General features: G+C 38.5%; 1 protein-coding gene across 2 annotated transcripts; it reads right to left on the bottom strand.

The window, feature by feature from the left end:
• Window positions 1-440: 440 nt before the first annotated feature.
• On the bottom strand, window positions 441-20990 carry PLEKHF2 (pleckstrin homology and FYVE domain containing 2). Of its 2 annotated transcripts, XM_027561502.1 has the most exons (3): window positions 20729-20958; window positions 19826-19958; window positions 441-2997 (listed from the first exon to the last, which is right to left on the bottom strand). In XM_027561502.1, the coding sequence occupies exon 3, from the start codon at window positions 2981-2983 to the stop codon at window positions 2234-2236; it is 750 nt and encodes a 249-aa protein (XP_027417303.1). In that variant the 5' UTR covers window positions 2984-2997; window positions 19826-19958; window positions 20729-20958; the 3' UTR covers window positions 441-2233. The 2 variants fall into 2 exon arrangements, with proteins under 2 accessions (XP_027417303.1, XP_027417302.1); XM_027561501.1 differs by lacking the exon at window positions 19826-19958 and having other exon boundaries at window positions 20729-20990.
• Window positions 20991-21358: the final 368 nt, after the last annotated feature.

Raw genomic sequence — 21358 nt, forward strand, 5'->3', positions numbered from 1 at the left:
CAAAAAACACAGAAAAATGTCTGGAAGAAAACAGTCTGGATTCTACTTGCAGGTAAATTCCATGAAAAAGAGGCAATTTCTGTTCACTGCTTTACTCCTAGTGCCTAGAATAATGCCTGAACCACAGAACAGCGGGCCCCACCCTTTCTGGCACCAGGGACGGACCAGTGTCATGAAGACCATTTTTCCACAGATCAGGGTACAAGGTGGGGTGGGGACATGGTTTCTGTATGATTCAAAAGTATTACACTGACTGTGCACTTTATTTCTATTACATCAGTTGCACCTTAGATCATCAGGTATTAGATCCCGGAGGCTGGAGACCCCTGACATTGAAGACACTCACAGCTCTTGAAATGAGGTAAAATATGCATAACGTCTCCGTTAACCTTAGCAAGGGATAAAAAATCTTCAAGTTACAACATGCACAGAACAGAAGATAAAGTTGTAAAATACTTTTTATTGTAAAAACAGAGTCAATAGAGGTTGCCAACATAAATGTTATCTCAGAACATTTCCCCTTGGTTCTTGAATTTGCTAGGTTCCTATGTACCACCAACTCTCCATCAGCACATGTCAGGTTTTATGGTTCTTTTCAGATACGTTTATTGATTATGTGTAAATATTGCTTAGAAACAAAAGTCCAAATGACATTAAAACAAACAAAATGCCTGCTGTGCCTTTCTTTCACATTTCCTACAGGGAGACCTATCTCAGGCACTTTCACAATTTAAAAGTTAAGTTAGTGCCTTAACCAAACCAAAGAATCCCCTGTCACAAATTATTAAATCAAACCTCTCATGACATTTGCCATACATCCAGATTTAAAGATTTTAAAACAAAAGAATTTAGAATTTAAAACAAACTTCAGGCTGATTTTTCGTATTTGAAAGATTATTTGCAGCATACAAATGGAGAGAGTAGTGCAAAACGCATCAAGTTTTATATGATAAATATACTTTCAACCTAATGGCTGCCTCAAAAGCAAAGAGTGAAAAATTACCCCTTCTCAAAAGCAATCTAGACGGACTCAATAAAGTTCACAATTTAGAAAGATCAACTGCTGCTCTACTCCCATAGATTGCAAAATGATTTCAGAAACATATTAAAACATACAATTGTTTTACAAAAATAGAAATATTGTTTGGGACTTTACAAAATTTTATAAAATATAACACTATATTTGTAAATTCGAGATAGTTTCACACTGAAATAGAAAATACTTCCACAGATATGAAGTCTATCAAACTTAACTGGTCTGTACTGACCATCCTCCTACATTATTTCTTCCAAATCTTTATCTGTGCTCTAGCATGAGATTTTTTTAAAGAGATTGTTTATATTTTGAGAAATTGTATAAGATTTTTCATTCTAGAAACAATGTTAAAGCAGATGAATTTATACCTTAAAAATATGTCAGTGGATAAAATGCAATAACCATTTGTCCTTGGTAAATTTCAAACCAAACTCCTAAGAATGACAATTATAATTTGGTACCTATAAAAAGTAAAAATATAATCACAATAATGTTTTATGAAAAAATATTCATACAGAATGAAGGACCTCAAAATTTAGTTACCTGTAGCTGTCAAATGAGAAGTATTTCCTAATTACACCCATCTATAACATTCACTTTATTACCTCAGAAAGCACCAGTGTAGTTTTAAAACAAACTAGAAAGTGAGAAGGTAGGGGCTTATTTCATGCAACAGTGCTATTATGATAAGGCACCACCTGGTATATGAAAAAGTATTTCCAAAACATGTATTTCTGTTACTGATATCTTAACCTTTAGATAGGATGGTTAGAAAAAAGCTAATAACATAATTCACTAACCATATCTTACTCCTTTCTCCATCCTTTGCTTTTAGTTTTTCCATATAACAGAACATATAATAAACAACAATGCAGCACATGATATGTTAAATATCTCTTCCCAACCATCCAAGATAGTAGTCTAGGATTAAAACAAGAAACCAAACATTTGTCTGATATATTTGCAATAGTCTGTCCCTGTAGAAGAATAGGGAGCTGGGGGAGGTGAGGGGAGGTGGCGGGGGGAGGGCGATGATAACAGGACCTATTTTCTATAGAGTATACTGAGGCACATAGGTTGAAAGTTTCTCAGGCAAATTCATGGCAAGAGCAAAACTGAGAGAAAGCTCAGAATTTTACATTCCCCCAGAGCTGATTTCTCAGATAGTCACACCCAATTAAATATTTATATATGCCCTTAGTCACTGCTATCATCATCGTCGTCATCATCAGATACATCATTTAAAGGAGGCTTCAACGACTGACTGTAAGAGTCCGATCTAGCAGGCTGGCACGTGGCCATGTCCCCAGTAGAAAGCAGGTCATAGCAGAAGTCACAAATCCGCACAGGCTTAGAGGACTGGCTGGGAAGAAGAAATCTCTTTTCAGAGCAGGGCCCACAGACAACAAAACCACATTTGCGGCAATGGTGACGACGATTAACAGGTGTGAATTTTGCTTTCTGACAACGCATACATACAGTTGCCTCAGAGTCAGGAACCCAGACGGCAGCATGTTCATTACTGGGTGTCTTCCCACTTTTGGAGAGTAAATCAGTGACACACTTATTTATATGATTCATCCATTCTGACTTCTCAGTGGCAGTGGCAGCATAAACTGCAAATGATTTCGTTGGTGTCTTGATCAGCCATCCATTCCTCAAGTCTCCCTCATCTTTGATGGAATCAATTGTGACATTTTCCAGGGGAATAATATGTTGTTTGTTATATTTTTTCTTCTGGATGACAATATTGCCATATACAAGAATATCATTAAATAAGAAAAACTGCCTTGCTTTGGGCTTTTTTCTGCACAACTTAGTCAATACGCCTTCGCCAATAAGAACACGTCCAGGTATAGTTAAGGGTTGGCCAGCTGCTCCAAAACAGTTTTCTACTATATTTATACGTCTAGTATTTGCTTCACTGTTTGCCAAGCGATCCACCATCTTTTGCTAATAGCCTTAAAAAAGAGAGAGAGAGGAATCAGCACATACAAATTATAAATGCATATAAGTTTTTAAAAGTGACACCATCTAAATTTAATCTTACAAATCATTGCTTTTATCCCAAAGCAAAGTTCTCCAATTGTTTCTAAAATAATCACTAAGCACACCAAAAGAGGTAATCTCTCTCAATTTTCATAATCATCAAAAGCACTTATTAACCATCTCTATATAGTACCATACTAGTTAAGAGGATATTTATGAAAGAATAAACTTCTTACAGATGTAAAACAATAAATAATTAGAAAATTAATAAGTCATCAGTTCCATAAAATTTAATCTCAGAGGTATTCTGAACAAGAGGGTCAAATATTATATTAATATAAACTAAGAGAAATGACTAATTTTTCCAGTAAGCTCTTACCACTGAGCTGAAGCCTCAGTTCTCTCACCTGGATTACCAGAATGGTTTCCCAACACATCTCACTGCCTGAGGTCTTGCCCCTTAATCAATCTTCAGGCAATAATTTCACAAATGCAAATCTGATCATGCCATTACTCAAAATTACTTCCCTTACCCTATAAAATGCAGATCTTTAGTATGGCATTTAAAGCCCTTCATTATCTGGTTCTTGGTTATCTTCCCAGACTCATCCTAAGTCACTCTTTACCTCAAATCCTATGTTCTAAGAAAACCCTATCGGTGCAGTCCACTTCAACCACCCATATCTTCTCTCACGCTGCTGCATCCTTTACCATTCACTACCCCCAGCTAACTCTTATTGTCCTTCCAAACTCAGGTTAGGTTTCATACCTACTCCAGGAAGCCTTCCTTAAACTCAGTTAGACTGAACACCTGCCTCTGTGCTCTTCATATTCCCTGTACCTTCTGGACTCACTCTTGTGGAAGGACTGAAATCTGTCTTCTCCACAGGCTGCAATGGAAACTAAAGGGCAGAGATCATCCGATATCTACCTTTGAAACTCACATCACCTGTCACAGCAAAAGTGCTTAAAAATGCTGACAAGAACATCTTAGCAATATGCAAAACCCATATTAATTTAATTTTAAATGAGCATAGATTTAAGCTCTAGATCTAATTTTTCCCCCAATCTTGGGTCCTTATAAAGACTTCTTGCCTTCCACAAGAATGGACTCTGCCCCCGAAAGTTATTCCCAAGAATTAATGACAATGCATGGCTCCAAATTGTGATGGCCTCTCTTTCTAATTAGGGCAAATCTGCCAGCCAATTAACACAAGTGCATCACATAAATAAAAAACAGTAAACATACAAAGAGGCTTGATTCCATTTATAATTAAGTCAGCAAATAAAACATTAGGATATATTTTCATTCAGCAGATTAACACAATTATTTAAATTTCTTAGGAAGCAGTTCTATTACGGATATAGGGACAGTTACCCTCATATACTACAGAAAACATGTGCACCTGTAGGCCCAGGTGCTTAAAAGAAAACTGACTTGAGGGCATAAAGATATGTACAAGGGTATTCAATGCAGCACTGTAACAGAAAAAAGGAAAAGCTCCAATGTTTTAAAAAAGGAACTGGTTGAACAATTAATATGCTAAATATCTGTTAAGAATATGACAGATCTAAATACAGTGATATGGGAAAATGTTCAAGATATTTAGGTGGGGAAAGCTGAACATAATGATCTCATTTTTGTTTCAAATATATACCAAATTTCATCAAATCTAAGATCCTATTGATTTTTAAGATAACAGTCTCATTTTATGTGCTATTGAGAATGAAAAATGCTGCCAATTAAATCACAGTAAACTCCTGATTATAAGAATCCCAATATTAAAGACACAAAATATAGTAAAACCTGTTCATCTTTAGACTCAATGAAATATGATATAAGCGCATAATCATAGACACTAGTTAAGTATGTAAAATTAGAAAACTATATACTATAATATCCACAATGGTTATTTAGCTCTGGGAAGTATAATTATGGATAATTTTTCATAATTTACATTATAGTCAAACACTCAACAAGTGTTTGTTAGGCACGGCTTTAGGTACAGGAAAAAAAAAAATCTAAATAACACAGGCAAGGTCCCCACTTTTCAAGGCTTACCTCCTAGTTGGGGAGGAGGTAAACAGGAAAAAAAAAAAACAAAAATCAAGAAAATTTGTGCAGTGGTTTTCACATTTATTATTTTCCTATTTTAACTGTCTCAAACTCCTGTGAAATACCTAGAGAAGTTTTTCTCTCCCAAAGAAGCATCTAGTAATATTAGCTGAAATGTGAGCTGAAGGCATGAAGAGAGAGATTCAGGCAAACAGTCTGGAATAACTACTCACTGGGAGCCCAAGCAAGAGCTGAGCACTTCACATGCGTTGCTATACTTCCTACCCAGAACAACTTTATAATAGAATATGCACTATTAGCTCCATTTTACAGATGAGCAAATGGACACAAAGGAGTTAAGTACCATGCTCATGGCTGTCACAGAACCGGGGCTCAAAGCTGATTCCCCCGTGCTGTAACTAATATATTACGGCACACTAATTATTCCTTAAGGCTCCACTGACTCTACAAGAACTAAAAAAGTTACTGCTAGCCTCTGGATCCTCACAGTAAACCCTAAACCTACTGAGGATAAAAGAATACTAATTTGAGAAAATAACCTGAAAGGATAGGTCATCATTATTTATTTGGCCAGTCTTCTGATTTTGCAATGTATGAAGCCTGAATCTCTGTTCATAAACCTCTTCCCCTGTTTAAAAATTATGCAATGAAAGTGCAGTTTAGGGCATTAACTGTTACTTGGCTAGAACAAATAGCTTTCAAAGTTTGACAGTGACACTGATATGAAATGTATTTCATATTGCAGTGTTACAAACATATATAATTCAACTATGTATGATGCATTCTGCTGCTGCTGCTAAGTCGCTTCAGTCGTGTCCGACTCTGTGCGACCCCATAGACGGCAGCCCACCAGGCTCTGCCCTCCCTGGGATTCTCCAGGCAAGAACACTGGAGTGGGTCGCCATTTCTTTCTCCAATGCATGAAAGTGAAAAGTGAAAGTGAAGTCGCTCAGTCGTGTGCAACTCTTTGCGACCCCATGGACTGCAGCCTACCAGGCTCCTTTGTCCATGGGATTTTCCAGGCAAGAGTACTGGAGTGGGGTGCCAATGCTTTCTTCGGATGTATTCTAGCATCTTCATTTATTTCAATGACAGCTGTAGCCCATTTGATTGACTTCCGTAATGGACTGTAACCTATTAATATATTTGAAAAACAATGAGCACAAAGAACTTAAGACCTTTGGCCTCCCTTCCCTTATCCCTGTCAGTCCTGAAATATTTTCTGACAAGGGGAAGCACTGAGCTTGAAAACCCCGGAATATACAAATGCCACACACACACACACACACACACACACACACACACACACACACACAGAAAAGAAGGTTGGCCGGGCACAACAGGGAGGGACTGAGAGGATGAGAGACTATCAAACGGGAAATCAAAATACCACCTTTAACTGGACAATTGCTAGATACCCCAAAGCAGATTCTCAATAAACTGGATTTGTAAGGCATTACCCTTTGGCCTAGGCTGAAAGAGGACCTCTACCTTCTCCCAGAGTCCAAATTCAAGTCTACCACCTGAGGTGCCCCAAACAGTAAGAACTCTCAAAGAGCTTTGTGAGGGTATCAGAATACAAGAATACTGAGGCTAGCCAAAGAGCGAGCCCCTTGCATACCTGCAGGAAAAGAAGACAACTATTAATATAAAATGTGGCCCAACTGAATTTCTGTCTACTTTTCTTAGGCAGGAATACCAGTGAATACAGTAAGAGCTAGGAAGAATAAATCTTCTGGCAGAGAAGGCTTATTTAGGATAGATTCCAAGAAGAAAAATTACTGGGTCAAAAGGCACCAACGCTCAGAGCACAGGCTGCCTTTTACAGGGTTTCCATTCTGAAAGGCAATACCAACTTACCACGCAGCACAATGACTGTACCGACCCATCTTGTCTCACACTGAATATTTTCCTTTAAAAATTTCAGCAGCGTAGATTTTTTTAAATGCAGATTTTTTATTCATTTCTTTTACTTCTATTTATTATGTCTATCCATTCAAAAACTGTTTACTGAATACTTTCTAAATGCTGGATATTATCCTTTTCCTCTCAGAGCTCAGAGTCTAGTAGAGAATAAAGACAGTAAGTAAGTAAATGAACAGGTGATTCTAAAAGGTGAAGTGCAATGAAGGAAATCAGCAGTGTGCCAAGATATAGGGAAAAAACTCATTTATTCAATAATTCAAAGACTTCACTGAGGTGGTGCTACACAATGGGTCTTAAAGGATGAGGAGTCAGCTTTACAAAGGAACTAATACTATGAACAAAGGTCCTAAAACAGGAAAGAAGAGTACTTTCAATTTAACTGAATGTTTTATTTTATAGCTACCTAGTGAGGCCAGCCATTTTCTAATATGTTTACTAATCTGTATTCCTATGTTCATCTATTTAATTATTAATCTGTATATTATACAAAAAGGCTATTAACCCATTTACCTCAGTGATTTTCCTAGTACATTATTCTGCAATTTTGTTTACGGTGTTTGACACAGAGGGAGTTTTTCGTAAGTAGTTATACTTACATATATTTTCCTTTGTGATTTTTTTCCCATGACTGCTAAACTTTTCTTACCCAGATATCAGGTGTTCCTATTTAGTATTCTGTCTTATTAGATGAATTTTACATTTAATGCTTTTATACACCTGAAATTTATTCTGGCATAGGTGAAAAACCCTTTTTTCTTTTCAAATATTCACACTCTAAAGATGTTAACTGCTCTATAATCATCAAATACTGTGTGACCTCAGGTTTCCATACTTATAAATGGAAATAATAATAGCTACGTCAGGAGAGGATTAAAGGAGATAATGTATAAATAATGTTCAAAGCAAGTAGTCAACATGTGGTAGCTATTATTTATTGGTATTAATAATCTAATCTACTGATTTATGATGTTCTCTCATATTAAACTTTTATGCAGTATTGTAACACTACTTCTGGGCTGTCTGGTCTAATCCTTTACTCTGTTTTTAATTCTTTTGTCAGTAACATGCACCTGGTAAAACCAGCCTAGAGTAGTTCCCATTATTTAACATTTTACATGTTTTAGCTAATCTCCTCTGTTTATTCGTCCAGATGACATCTTCTCAGAACAGTGGTTCCCAACTTAGCTACCTGAAACCACAGGGGAGCTCTAACCTTTAGAACACCAGAAAGAACAGTCATCTCAATGTACCATCTGGATCCAAAATATTCTTTTCATTTACTTTTACTACATTAAGTCATTTTACAACCAACTTACAGCAATACGAATAAAGGGATAGTAAAAAGTAACTTCAAGAACAATCTTTATAACAATTTAAACATAGCAAATTTCTTATTCCATGTTTCTGTTATTGACTGCATACAGATGCAAAACAATCTGTATGTTTGCAAATGATAAAAGATGTATCCCTTATATCCAACTAACTGCTCGTAAGTTATTAAGCATGAATCTATAATATTTCCATTGGCTTTTAGGAACATTGTTTACTAATCAATTCTGAGTCTTGAGAAATCGTCGAGAAAATCATCAGTTGAAGACTTGCAGGCTGAGATTTCACTAATAATGCTTTACCATCATCATTAAGTCTAAGTGTAGCCTTTTCTTTCCACTTATCTTCTGACTTGTCTAATTGCTCTGAAATGTATAGTTTTGCCCTTTTATTGTCATTATATGGAAAAGATAAAATTAAAAAAAATCTATATTAGCAAATATGTTAAAAGAAAGCTTAAAATAAACAGAAAAGACTAAGAAGGGTATCTCCAAACTGCTCTTGTATCTTTTTGAAAAATGATGCAATCCTTTGGTTAATGCAATAATAAAACTGAAAAATGGTGCAATGGTGGTATTTTATCACTGTATCATCCTTCTAGGCAATTACTTCTATGTTTTTTTTTGGTGTGTGTGTGTGGGGGGGGGGGGGGAAGCTGTTAATAATTCCTAATAGTAAAATGCTTCAAGACATAGGAAAAATAAGATCACTAAAATCCTGTACTGTATCTTAGATTTATACATGTCTAATAAGCGCATATGGTAATCACAAGCTATGTTATTTAGTAAGTAAAATTTCCTTTTTGTTTTGAAAATCTCTAAGAAATAATAAAATATATAAATATCATTCATTACAAATATTTAGAACCGATTAAAACAGAAATTCAAAAACCAAAATTGAAACCAACAAACTGTGATGATGAATATAAAAGGTTAAGAAACATGGTTATCTAGATCTCTCCCCAATATGTTCTGATTTTATTAGTCTGAGGTATGTGGGGTATGGCCTACACTGCTGCTGCTGCTGCTAAGTCGCTTCAGTCGTGTCCGACTCTGTGCGACCCCATAGACGGCAGCCCACCAGGCTCCCCCGTCCCTGGGATTCTCCAGGCAAGAACACTGGAGTGGGTTGCCATTTCCTTCTCCAATGCATGAAAATGAAAATGAAAAGTGAAAGTGAAGTCGCTCAGTCGTGCGACTCTTAGCGACCCCATGGACTGGAGCCTACCAAGCTCCTCCGTCCATGGGACTCTCCAGGCAAGAATACTGGAGTGGGGTGCCATTGCCTTCTCTGTGGCCTACACTGATATCCTTTAAAATTCCCCAGGTAATTCTACTGTGCAGCTCAGGTTTAGAACCATGTTAAATTACAATAAATAAATGAAAAAAAATAAACAGACCAAATCCACTGAAATTTTGATGAATTCATATTATAGTCATAAATTAACTTGGATTAAATTAACATCTTTATAACTTCAGATGTTCCTAACAGGTTGATACTATCTCTTCTCAAGGTTTTAACCGTTGGGTTAATGGGCCCAGTAACTCTGTAGGTTTTGTATCACAGGATTATTACGTTACTTACATAGATTCCCAGGTACTTCATACTTTGGTTGCTATTTTGAATCTCTTTTCCACATTATATTTTCTAATTCATTATATGAAAAGTACTAATATTTCTGTTAGTTTCTTCCCATATCCAGCCACTTCAGGGACCTCTACATTCTAGCCCACTCCGGTATCCTGGCCTGGAGAATCCCATGGACAGAGGAGCCTGGCGGGCTGCAGTCCCCGGGCCGCAGAGGAGGACACGCCTGAGCGCGGCACAGCACACATTCTAACAGTTCTCCACATGACTTCCCTTGTCTTCTTTTTCAGCAAATGGTGTCTGGCAGCCTTAATTCATAGTTTAAAACAGCAAAAGCATACCGAAAATAAAACAAAGAAATCCTCTTAACCTTTAAGAAGTCAGCTTTATAAACCAATTGTAAAAAATTAAACCATCCAAAGTTTGAAAAAAAGTTTTCCTGTAGACAAGAACTGTATTTGAATTGTCCAAGTTCCACTCTAGTCTTTTGCTAGCCTTGTTTCTAAAGTTAATATGTTCTTCAATGGAGTGTCTACCATCTGTTAAAAATGTAATCCTAGATGAGGCGGCAAAACTCTCTTAAAAAGAAGAATACTAGTTACAATTGAGAAGCAGTCCAACTGTCACAGAATACTATGGCCCAGTTCTTCTTACTGAAAACCAATACTTCGTTATCTCATCCTTGCAGGTGACTTTAAAACAAAAAATCATCTAATTTCTTACTTGAATCCAAGACATCTGATATCAGTGAGAATGAGTATTCATTCAACTGTGCACTGTACCAGAAAAAACAATAAACTATGAACCAAAAGACCTGGATTCTCATCTCAGCTCAGGCACTAAGTAAGAGATTTCATACAAACTACCTAACCGCTCTACACCCACCCACAGCAGCCACCACCTTGGATAAAATAATCTGCAAAGCCCTTTCTGTCTTTAAAATAATGGACTCTGATAATAAATAAGTCATACTTCTGGTTTACTACAAGACTTTGTTGTTTTTGTTTTTTTGTTTTTAGTCACTAAGTCGTGCCCAACTCTTCTGCGACCCTATGAACTGTTGCCCACCAGGCTCTCTGTCCATGGGATTTCCCAGGCAAGAATACTGGAGTGGGTCGCCATTTCCTTCTCCAGGAGATCTTCCCAACCCAGGGACTGAACCCGCGACTCCTGCATTGGCAGGCAGATTCTTTACCACTGAGCCACCAGGGAAGCTCACTACAAGCCTTACTTGCCTACAAATTAATTTTCAATCAAATTTTTGACTGTGTCTTAACATCAATCAACATTTTAAAATCTGTGTTACTGCTGAATTCAGACTACAGCAAATGTAGAAGGAAAAGAAGACACAAACAGGAAAGCAGGAAGGAAAAAGATATTTTTAAAAAGCAGCAACTATCAGAGGTACATCCTCCTTGGGCAAATGTGTAAGTGTTACAGCAGACTATCCCTCTCCTAATACACCTAAGTCTAATGAAAAATAATTCTACACACCTAAACAGAGGACAAAAGGTTTTACTTTCGAAAGTTATATCAATTCTTACCTAGTTATATCAATTCTTACCTGTATCAATTTACCTATATATAAATTCTTACCTAGAATTTCCTGATTATTATTATCAGGAAATTCTAGGTAAGATGATCAATAAAAAACTAGGATAATAAAGCAAGAAACAGTTGAACATGTGGCAAATTAAATTTGGGATTTTAATAAAATGTATTTATTCTATCAATAAGAAAAGACAAAGTTTTTCCCTCCCCTTTCCATTAGGATGCCATTTTTTTTTAATGCATGGTTTTCCATTATACTTTGCTACCTTCAGAAATATTTATTCCATTCATTTGACTTTACTATGCACTTGGGAAAAGCCACTGAAGACACAATAAAGCTAAAATATATGGTAATAAGTATTAAATATGCTCAAAATAATTATTCAAACACTAACAGGAAGTGAAAAGTAAAGCTATGACTAATTCAGCATCTCAGTAAAGGCAGTTTCAAATAGGTTAGGCATGAGAGAAAAACTCACCATGGTATATAAAGAACAACTAAGCCACAGTTGAAGATTTTCTAAAATTAATTTAGAAAACCAGAAGGGTCACATTATGAATTTTAACAAACGGTCTTTAGAGAGGGGAAGAATATGACCTCAAGCTGAAACAAGTCTTCTAGTCTTTAACTTGCATTTAAACCACATCACACAAGACAACATTAATATTCTTTAACTACAGCTATGACCAGGTAACTCTCTATTCAACAACCAAAGGTTCCCTGGCCAACTAAATCAAATCCAAAATCCTTAATCTAGTATGTAAAGCCCTTCAGTTAAGCCCCAGCCTGCCTATCTATTCAGTTTTGCCTTTCTGTATGTTCTCTTACAATCAAATCAGACTACCAGTTATTCCCAGGATATGCTCTGGGCTTCCTCCCCTCCACCTGCTACTCTGAAATCTTATCAGTCAGTTCAGTACCTCACTGCCACGTGGTGTTTCACCTGTACCATTTTATGGCACTTACAATTCTACTAAATTTTATAAAAATGTCTATGTCTGCTTATTTTCAACAGACTTGGAGGTTCCTGAAAAAAAAGAACATCATTTCCTACAACTTTGTATGCCCAACAGTGCCTACAAAATTGCTTGCATATACATACCAGCAATGTGCACTGAGCAGTTAAAAGTGGCAGCAACTTCTCAATCTTGGGTTTTATAAAAATCAAAGACATCACTTTTGACATTCATAGTACTAATTTTCACACAAAACAGGAACCACACCCCACACATCAAATGCTTCACTAGGCCCACAGATTTTAAATTTACAGCAAATGTTCTGGTCTATTTAACTGTAGTATCTAATTATGAATTCTAAGTGTTGAGCATAGCAGATCCTGTTTTTAAAGTCTCAATCTTATGATAATATGTAAAAATGATTTCTTCTCTTGCCAAAAAGCACAGCTGTTTAGTTAGCAAATAAAAAATGATGATGTATGCGTATTTTCATCAACAAATTTCAGATTAAAAAACTGCATCATTTCAGAAAGTATTTGTACAGGGGCAGCTGTACAGTGCTGACAGCTGTTAAATCATTGTACAATATTTGAAAAATAAAGCCGGTACCCATCATAGCCCTAAGAGTAGTTACAATCTCATTACATTCAAGACTTTAAGTTTTGTGTTAAAGGGAAAAAAAGAATGAACCAGACACTGGGAATTAAGACGTGTTTCCAAAAAGTTTTAACGAAAAACACAATGAAATAAATACTATAATTAAAAAAAGTGGTAAGGAAGAATGTAGCAGGTGAACACTTGAAACAGGTTGTGAAAAAAAAAGTTGAACTTCAAAAGACAAAAAAATGATAAGGCATAAAGCCCTACAAGTAAAAATGTGTTGTAAAAAAGTTACATGTACTCCACTCCCTTGCTTTTAAAATCAGAACTGTAAGGACTCCTAATTTTTAAAATAAAGTGTTTCCACCTCTCCCCCAGAAAAAAAAAAGTTACATATACAGCTGCAGAAGAGGCAGTATAAGAATTATTTAGCAGAAGAAGCTATTTAGTGGAAAAATGGAGAAAAACAGGGGAGAGATCTTGTTGATTCCTGAGGGTTCTTTTCAAAGCCTTAGGAATGAGTGGCCTGATTTGATCTGGATTCTTTTAAGATAACTGTGGAAACAATGAAAGATTTCACAAGGGTGAGACTGAAAGCAGGACCCAGCTGAAAAATTACTACAAAAGGGGAAAGTTGAGGCAAGTCTGAAGTTTGCAACAGGAAAAGAAAAAACTGGTAAGGTTCAGGACTGCCATAACTAATTAGATGTGGAAGAGCAAAACTGAAATTAAATCCCTGGGTTCTTAGTGTAAGCAATATGGAAGCTAGAAAAATCAGCAATTTTCAGTTAATTTCAAGTAAAAAAAAAATTTACTGATCACTTTGTACAAAGGTTGAAGTACTCAAAACTCACACTTTTTGTGAAGCAAAGTAGTCACCAAGCTTATATACAGATATATGTAATTCATGTGTTATACATTAGGATATGTTTCCAAAGGAAAGAGGATGATGGGAGAAACTGATAAGGAAGGAAACAAAACAAGAAAGTGTTTGGTACGCATATAATGTGCTATGAACAGAGGAATATGATTACCTCAAATCTGTGCACTCAAAGTCTAAAGGAGCAGAGGAAAAACAAACCAAAGGATAAATTTTTTTTTATTAGAAATATAAAAAGAGTGATGAAACCTCAGGCCAAAGATTATGGTTGGGAGTAACTTTGATCAGAGGGAATATTTAGAAACAACTCTTAAATGACTAGAAATTCAAGCTAGGCCTTAGAGCAAAAGTCAAACTATTTATGGGAGAGAAAGAGATAAAGATGATGATGGTGTTCAAATACAATAAGGAAATAACTGAGCCGAGGCTGGAGGAAGCAGGGTCTGGGGAATGTATAGCGGTAAAGCAGAAATCTGACTTTACTATATAGGCAATGGGAAGACTAAGGTTTTTAACTAGGAAAATATTAATAAGTACACACAGGCAGAACACATGACGAGACTACCAAAGAAGCAATAATGAAGGCAAAAAAAAAAAAAAAGCAAGGGTATATTACAATATTCTCTAAACGAAAGGTACCAAGTCTAAGCCACAAATTTGACACCAGAAATAAAAGGGGAAGATGGAAGTGAGAGAGATTGCTTCCTCTATTACTAAGGTAAGGCAGAAAGGATTTAGCTACCAAGTGAATGTGTTTGAAACTGAATGTAAGATAACTTCAAAGGTTTAAGCATTGGGCAGATCAGATGCTAGCTCTGTTCCAGGAGGGAGAAGAAATCATTCTGGGACATACTTATCTTGAAGTACCTTCAGGGTATCCATCAGACAAACATCTATCAGACAACAGAAACACCAAGAAAAGCAGGAAGCTCCAGGACATAAAGGGATTTAGGAGTCATCTGTGAAGAGATGACTGTTGCTGCTGTGAATGAGAGGAGAGAACAGGGGACTAACCTTTGGGGAATGCCTAGTTTAAAAAGGAGGAGAAGAAGCAAGAGAAGAAAGAAGGAGACAAGAGAGCACAAAGCACCTTTTCAACACGCTCTCACATGTCCTCCAAGTCTCAGAGACTAAATAAACTCGTTGTGCCGGAAGGCCACAATAGGCACTGAAACGCGGTGGGAAGAAATCAAGAACTAAAGGTAAGATACAGTAATATTTCAGAAAGCAGAGTTCTTTGACCCTGCAATTTTTAACCACAGTTTATCCTGAAAAATAAAACTCTTGGGGGTGGTAGTAGGGGGTTGTAAAACACAAGTCTTCCCAGTGGCATCAACTCTAATAGCGATAAACAGAACCTAAATTTCTAGCCCTAGAAAGGAATGGCTAAATATAACATTTCAAAAGCCAAATATCAGGACTTCCCTGGCGGTCCAGTGGCTAAGAATCCAAACTAAGATACCGCATGGAGCAATAAAGCCTGGCCACTGTAACTATGGAGCCTGCGCCACCACAACGAAGTTCCCTGCATGCCGCAACTGAGACTTGATGCAGCCAATTTTTTTTAAAAAGCCAAATATCAGAAAACATTTTACTACATAAACATTTTAAACTTCAACACTGGGGGAGGCAAGAATTAAAGTTAAAGAAAAACTGTTGCACAATGTGGCAAAGGATCATTTTTAATATATAAAGGGCTCCCGTAAATCAATGAGATAAAAGGAAAATATTCCCCCCCAAAATGGGTAAGATACAAATGGCAATTTCCAAAGGAACAAATGAAGTGAAAAGTGAAAGTCACTCAGTCGTGTCCAACTCTTTGGGACCCCATGGACTATAGAGAGCAGGGAATTCCCCAGGCCAGAATGCTGGAGTGGGTAGTCTTTCCCTTCTCCAAGGGATCTTCCCAACTTAGGGACTGAACCCAGGTCTCCCGCATTGCAGGCAGATTCTTTACCAAATGAGCTATCAGGGAACAAATGAAAACAACCAGTAAATGGAAAAAACATTGGCTCTCAGTGCTAATCAATGAATTAAAAATTTAAATGATGTATTACTCACCTAAGATGTGGAGAAAATGAACATGCATAGTCTTGAGAGTGTACTGGAAAAGCTTTTCAAAATGCCATTTTTGGCAATGTAAGCACTTTAAAAAGTTTCACAATTCTACTTCCAAGAAAAATGCAAAAAATAATTAGACCAGTGTACAAAGCTGTTCACATGAAGATATTCACTGCAGCTTTGTCTATAATGCTGAAAAGTCAGAAACAACCTAAACATTCAACAAAAAAAATTATGGCAAATCCATACAACAGATTTTTAGATAGCTCTTCAGAGAATACAGATTAATATTTAACGTGGAAAATTGTTAAATATGGCAGTTTATGAAATAAAAGCTTCTAAACAGCACATACAATATAACTCTTTTTCTTTAAAGTCTGGAAAGACACCCACCAAAAATTCAGTACTACTGGTTATCTCTAAGTATTGATACTAGGGTGAAATATTTTGATACTGCCTAATTATTTTATATTGAACATATTCTCATAAACAAAGAAATGGGTTTTAAATTAACAAAATACAAAGAATATTTAGAAAAATGAACACAAAATTATGGGTATAATTAGGGGCTTCCCAGGTGGCTCAGTAGGTAAAGAATCCACCTGCCAATGCAGAAGAAGAATACAAGAAGTTTTTTTTCTTCAACTACTGTTTAAACAAAACAAAGTATAAAGAATTAAATGTAAATGTAAAGAAAAAAAGATGAAAGAGTTGATGCAAAGAAGAAAACAGAAAATTCACATCATAAAATCCATAGAAGGAAGCAAGGTCATCTGTTAAGAGTCAAGTGTTTCAAAACTGGGTTTAGCAACCTGAGTTAGGAGTGAAAAGGCAATAAAGAAAATGAATCAACTTTGGGATGAAAAAAGATTAGAAATGAACTAACACACAGTCAGCTGGAAAACAAATATTTAAGTCATGATAGATGTGCTTTTTTCAGGGGTGCTAGGCAGGGACAATGGAGAAGGAAATGGCAACCCACTCCAGTGTTCTCGCCTGGAGAATCCCAGGGACAGGGAAGCCTGGTGGGCTGCCGTCTCTGGGGTCGCACAGAGTCAGACACGACTGAAGCGACTTAGCAGCAGCAGCAGCAGCAGCAGGCAGGGACAAAAGAAAAAGTAAAAGGTGATATTTACAAGTTGAGAACTGACCAGTAATATAAGGTCAAGGAGAGGAGGACTGTGTGGGACTAGTGGGTTCATAGTATATGAACTACAGAATTCAAGATTGGGAAAAAGGAAGAAAACTAACAGCCTAGGAAGGATTGCAGGTGACCATGAGGACAAAAAGTTGGTTCACTGGTTAGGATGGAAAAATACAAAGACAGGCCCTGGAATGCCAATCTCTGGCCACAGTTTGAGACCTGAGGTCTAAATGATGACAAGGTTAAAGAACACAGTCACTCATGTAGGTCATTAATGTAAAATGGAGATGAAGGTCACTGGACTTTTCTAGTGAAGTGTAGCTCTGAATGTGGCGTTTCTGGCCTGAAATAAAGGTAACTATTACTTTAATCTCTGTGCACTTCACTTTCTTCCAAATTCATTCTTTCTAACCTGACAGGAATTTGGCTGGTACTTAACCTCTCTCTGCACTTTATTCAACCACAAAATGAACAGAATAAGGACATAAGAGACTGAATTAAATGAATGGTTCTTAACCCTGACTGCATATTAAAACAAAGAGACAAAAAAAAAAAAAAAAAAACTGGCAAAGCTACCTATACTTTGATTCCAAAGCCAGTAACTGTAATTAATTTGTTGAAGGGTGGGGTTCAGGCATCAAGTATTTTTAAGAAGCTACTCGGGGAATGCTAATGTGCAGCCAAAGTTGAGAACTGAACTAGGTATTTCTACAGGTTCCTTCCCTTTTAAAACTTTATAACTCACTGCCACTGTGCTCATTTGCTGATTAACCTACTGAACATCCTGCACCAAGCACTTCCACAAACATCTTAGTAAACACTGGAAGGCAAAGTTTCTGTGTCCATTTTACAAATAAGTTCAATGAAGGTTAAAGAAATGAAGTGACCTGTTCAAGATTCAAGAGTCACAAGCTAGAATGGAGCCTTGCTTTCTCTAGCACTCACAGCAACTACTTGAATGCCTTCTGTTCTCTTCCCAGGACCCCCCCTCCTCCCACCCCTAAGCGAAGCACAAACTTTGTGATTTACGGGTTGACTGGAGAGAAAAGTATGGAAACAAGGAATTAACCCCAAATTTTACAGTAATTTTATTACAGAATTACAGAACACCACCTAAGGAGGGTTTGCAATTTAAAACAGCACTGTGACAGTGTATCCACGGAGCATATTTTATTCACTTAAGCCAACATACACCTTGCTATTAAGCACACAGCTGGTATACAAAGCTGGTTCCAAAGATAAATTCATAAACAGAAAAGCAATGTTTATGTTTTCCAATAAGCAAGATGTTCTAAAACAAAATTCTAAGACAATTCTAAAAAAACAATAAGTGACAAGAGAAATGAGGGTGTTCTATCAAATAACTTAAATGTATAAACATGATCTTCAAAATTTTAAGGTATTAACTATTTCTACCCAGTGCAAACACTAAATACAGTTGCACTTTAAAAGTATGATTACTATCTTTTTGCTGATCCACTGTTGCTACTTCTTTGATTATACTTCAGTACATTATCTACTTGGAAATTTCATAAACATTCAAGTTCTGTACCCCCAGTCCAAAATTAGTTGAGTTACTAAGATAAAATCTCAAAAAAAAAAAAAGGGGGGGGGGGGGCAATTAGAAAAGATCTAACTACTTTCACTCTTGGAAAGTGCAACTTAACAAGAAATTCATGAAGTATATTTACAAAAAGTGTATGTGTATTCATCCATTCAAACCTTTTCTGAGCATCATGTTCTCAGTACCCTGAGGATGAAGAGGCAAGTCAAAGCTCATGTAACCCTTGCTGTTAAGGAAGTGCCATGGCAGAAAAAATGTAATATTTACTGGGATGCATCTGAATAGATAAGTGACTTATTCTTGAGGAGAAGAGGGGGTGGGATAAGGAGAACTGTGCAAAAAAGTTTTAAAGAGCATAGGCTGAGTATTTTTAAGAGGAAAAATTTCAATACATAAAACCTTGGAAATGAGGGAAATTCCTAGGAAATACACACACACTAAGGAACTAAATTAAAATCAGAAAGAGCAGCTAGGACAGAGAAAACAAAATGGACAGAAACTGCTCCAAGGCAATGAGTTAAGTATCCTGCAAAGTTACGCTGTAAGAAAACTGAGAAGGCTTCAGTTATAAGACCTCAGTTAAATACCAAGTTGTCCGCTAGATCTGTGACATTAGTTAAATCACCTCAATTCCAGGTACCTTTTCAGCCAGAAAAACACATATGTATAATGGCAATCACCTGACAATGAAAAAACAAAACAAAAACTAGGAATATTAACATCAAACCTGAGCAGAAGTTCTATTTAAACCTACAGATTAAGAAGAGAAATTCTCCAAGACATGTCGAAGGATTTATCTTATTTGTGATTAAGAATGCTCTCAACACAATCAACAAAAATCTGGAAGCCCAGATGCCTTTATTAAAACTAGTAATTGACATTCATTTACTGGGCTGATTCAAGCTGAATCTTTTCTGATGCCTTGGTCAGTGCACCAGTTTTATTTTTTGAGGCGATTACATGTGCTTTCCAAATAAGTAACTTAATACCATTCACCTCCAATGCTGTGAGGACCCGAAGAGATTAAAAACAGAAGCCTTCCTTAATACTGAATTAACCTGAAGACCCCACGAGCTACCGGAGTACAGAAAAATGTAAATACTCAAAACACGGTAGGCACGCACCTTTATAGAACCAAACGGAGGGGGAAATCTTCACAACGTCAAGATCACTTCACCTTACTCTTAAGGGAACAACACACGCCTTTCTCTCAGTGAACGGTCCTGGCTTTCTTTGCTGAATTTCTTCAGTAACGCACTAAAAAAACAACCAACCTTGAGTCTATGAGTTACAGAAAAGGGCTTGGTTAGCTATAACCTTCATACTACTCGTTCTTTTCACCGCACACGCAAGTTACTATTACAACGTAGTAAGAGCGCACGGGGTATTCAAGCCGCATGAACAGCAAGCTGTCGGCCTCCCAACAAAAATTTTAAAGAAAAACTTTGGCATACGACTTTAAAAGACTCCAAATAAGAAAGGCGTCGGAGCCAGCACTTCTATCAGGGCAAATTATGCGGTGCCTTTTTTTTTTTTTTTTTTGGCCTCAAATCACATAAAAAGACGCTGTTTAAGTTTTCAAATTCCGTAAAAAGACGCTGTTCAAGTTACAAGGTCCCTGATGCCCAGACCCTGCAAACTTTCTGGACAGAAAGACGCTGGCACCCCAAGACGCCAGTGGCCACGACGGACACCCGTCTTCACGCCCTCACAACTTCTCGCCGGACCTCGGGGTCCCCCTCCCCGCGGGCCGGACGAGCACCGGCGCGGCCCTCCCTGCGGCCCGCGAGCCCTCCGGCGGGCGGCCGCGGCCCCCTTAGGGCGCGGGGAGCCGCCCGGGAGCGCCCCGTTTCTCACAGACCCCAACATGGCGTCGGCCGCCGCCGCCGCCGCCGCCGCCCGAGACGACACCTCCCCGCGCCGCCGACGGTCCAGGGACCGCGGAGGGGAAGCGCCCGGAAAGTTTCGCTTCTCTTCTCCCGGCCCTCCGGGGGGCCGCCCGACGACCAAGCCCAGGCTTCACCTACCCAGCCGGGCGCGGACGGCCGCAGAGGCGAAGGTCCGACTTCTCCTCGTCCCGGGCGCCGCGCGCGGACTCTCCTTGCCTCCCGCCCCAGCTTCGCAGTGTGTGCAGCCAGCGGCCCTGCGCAGCCGGCGCGCTCCGGACGCGGCGGGCGGGCGGGCGTCGCAGACGCTCGCAGGTGACCCTCCCGCCCCTCCAGTCGAAGCCCACAACGGCCGGCGGGGCTGGCCTCTCCCCTGCGCGCGCGCGCACAAGCGCGCCGCCACCCACACGCCGGGCGCGGGCGCGGGCACGATCACACCCCCAGCGCTCGCTCCCCGCCCTTTCTGGCCTGCTCCGCCGCCCCGCCCGGGCAGTCCCGCGCGCCTGGGCCGAGGGGGCGGAGCCAGCGCGGAGGCCACACCCGCCTGGGCGGCTGGGGCTCGGGATTGGCTCCTCTGCTCGGAGTCGAGGGCGCGCGCCCTGACGCGGATTGGCTGCACGTGCGACGTCTTTTACCTGGCCTGCCGGGCGCAGGCGAGCCCTCGGAAAAGACGGTTCACCTCCTCGCGAAGTGCTTAACGACGCTATAAAAATGGAAGGAGGACTGGGCCCCTTTTCCGTCACCCTGAGCGGGCCTCTGCGGGGAATTCAG

Source organism: Bos indicus x Bos taurus, chromosome 14 (assembly GCF_003369695.1).
Source record: "Bos indicus x Bos taurus breed Angus x Brahman F1 hybrid chromosome 14, Bos_hybrid_MaternalHap_v2.0, whole genome shotgun sequence".
NCBI lineage: Eukaryota > Metazoa > Chordata > Mammalia > Artiodactyla > Bovidae > Bos > Bos indicus x Bos taurus.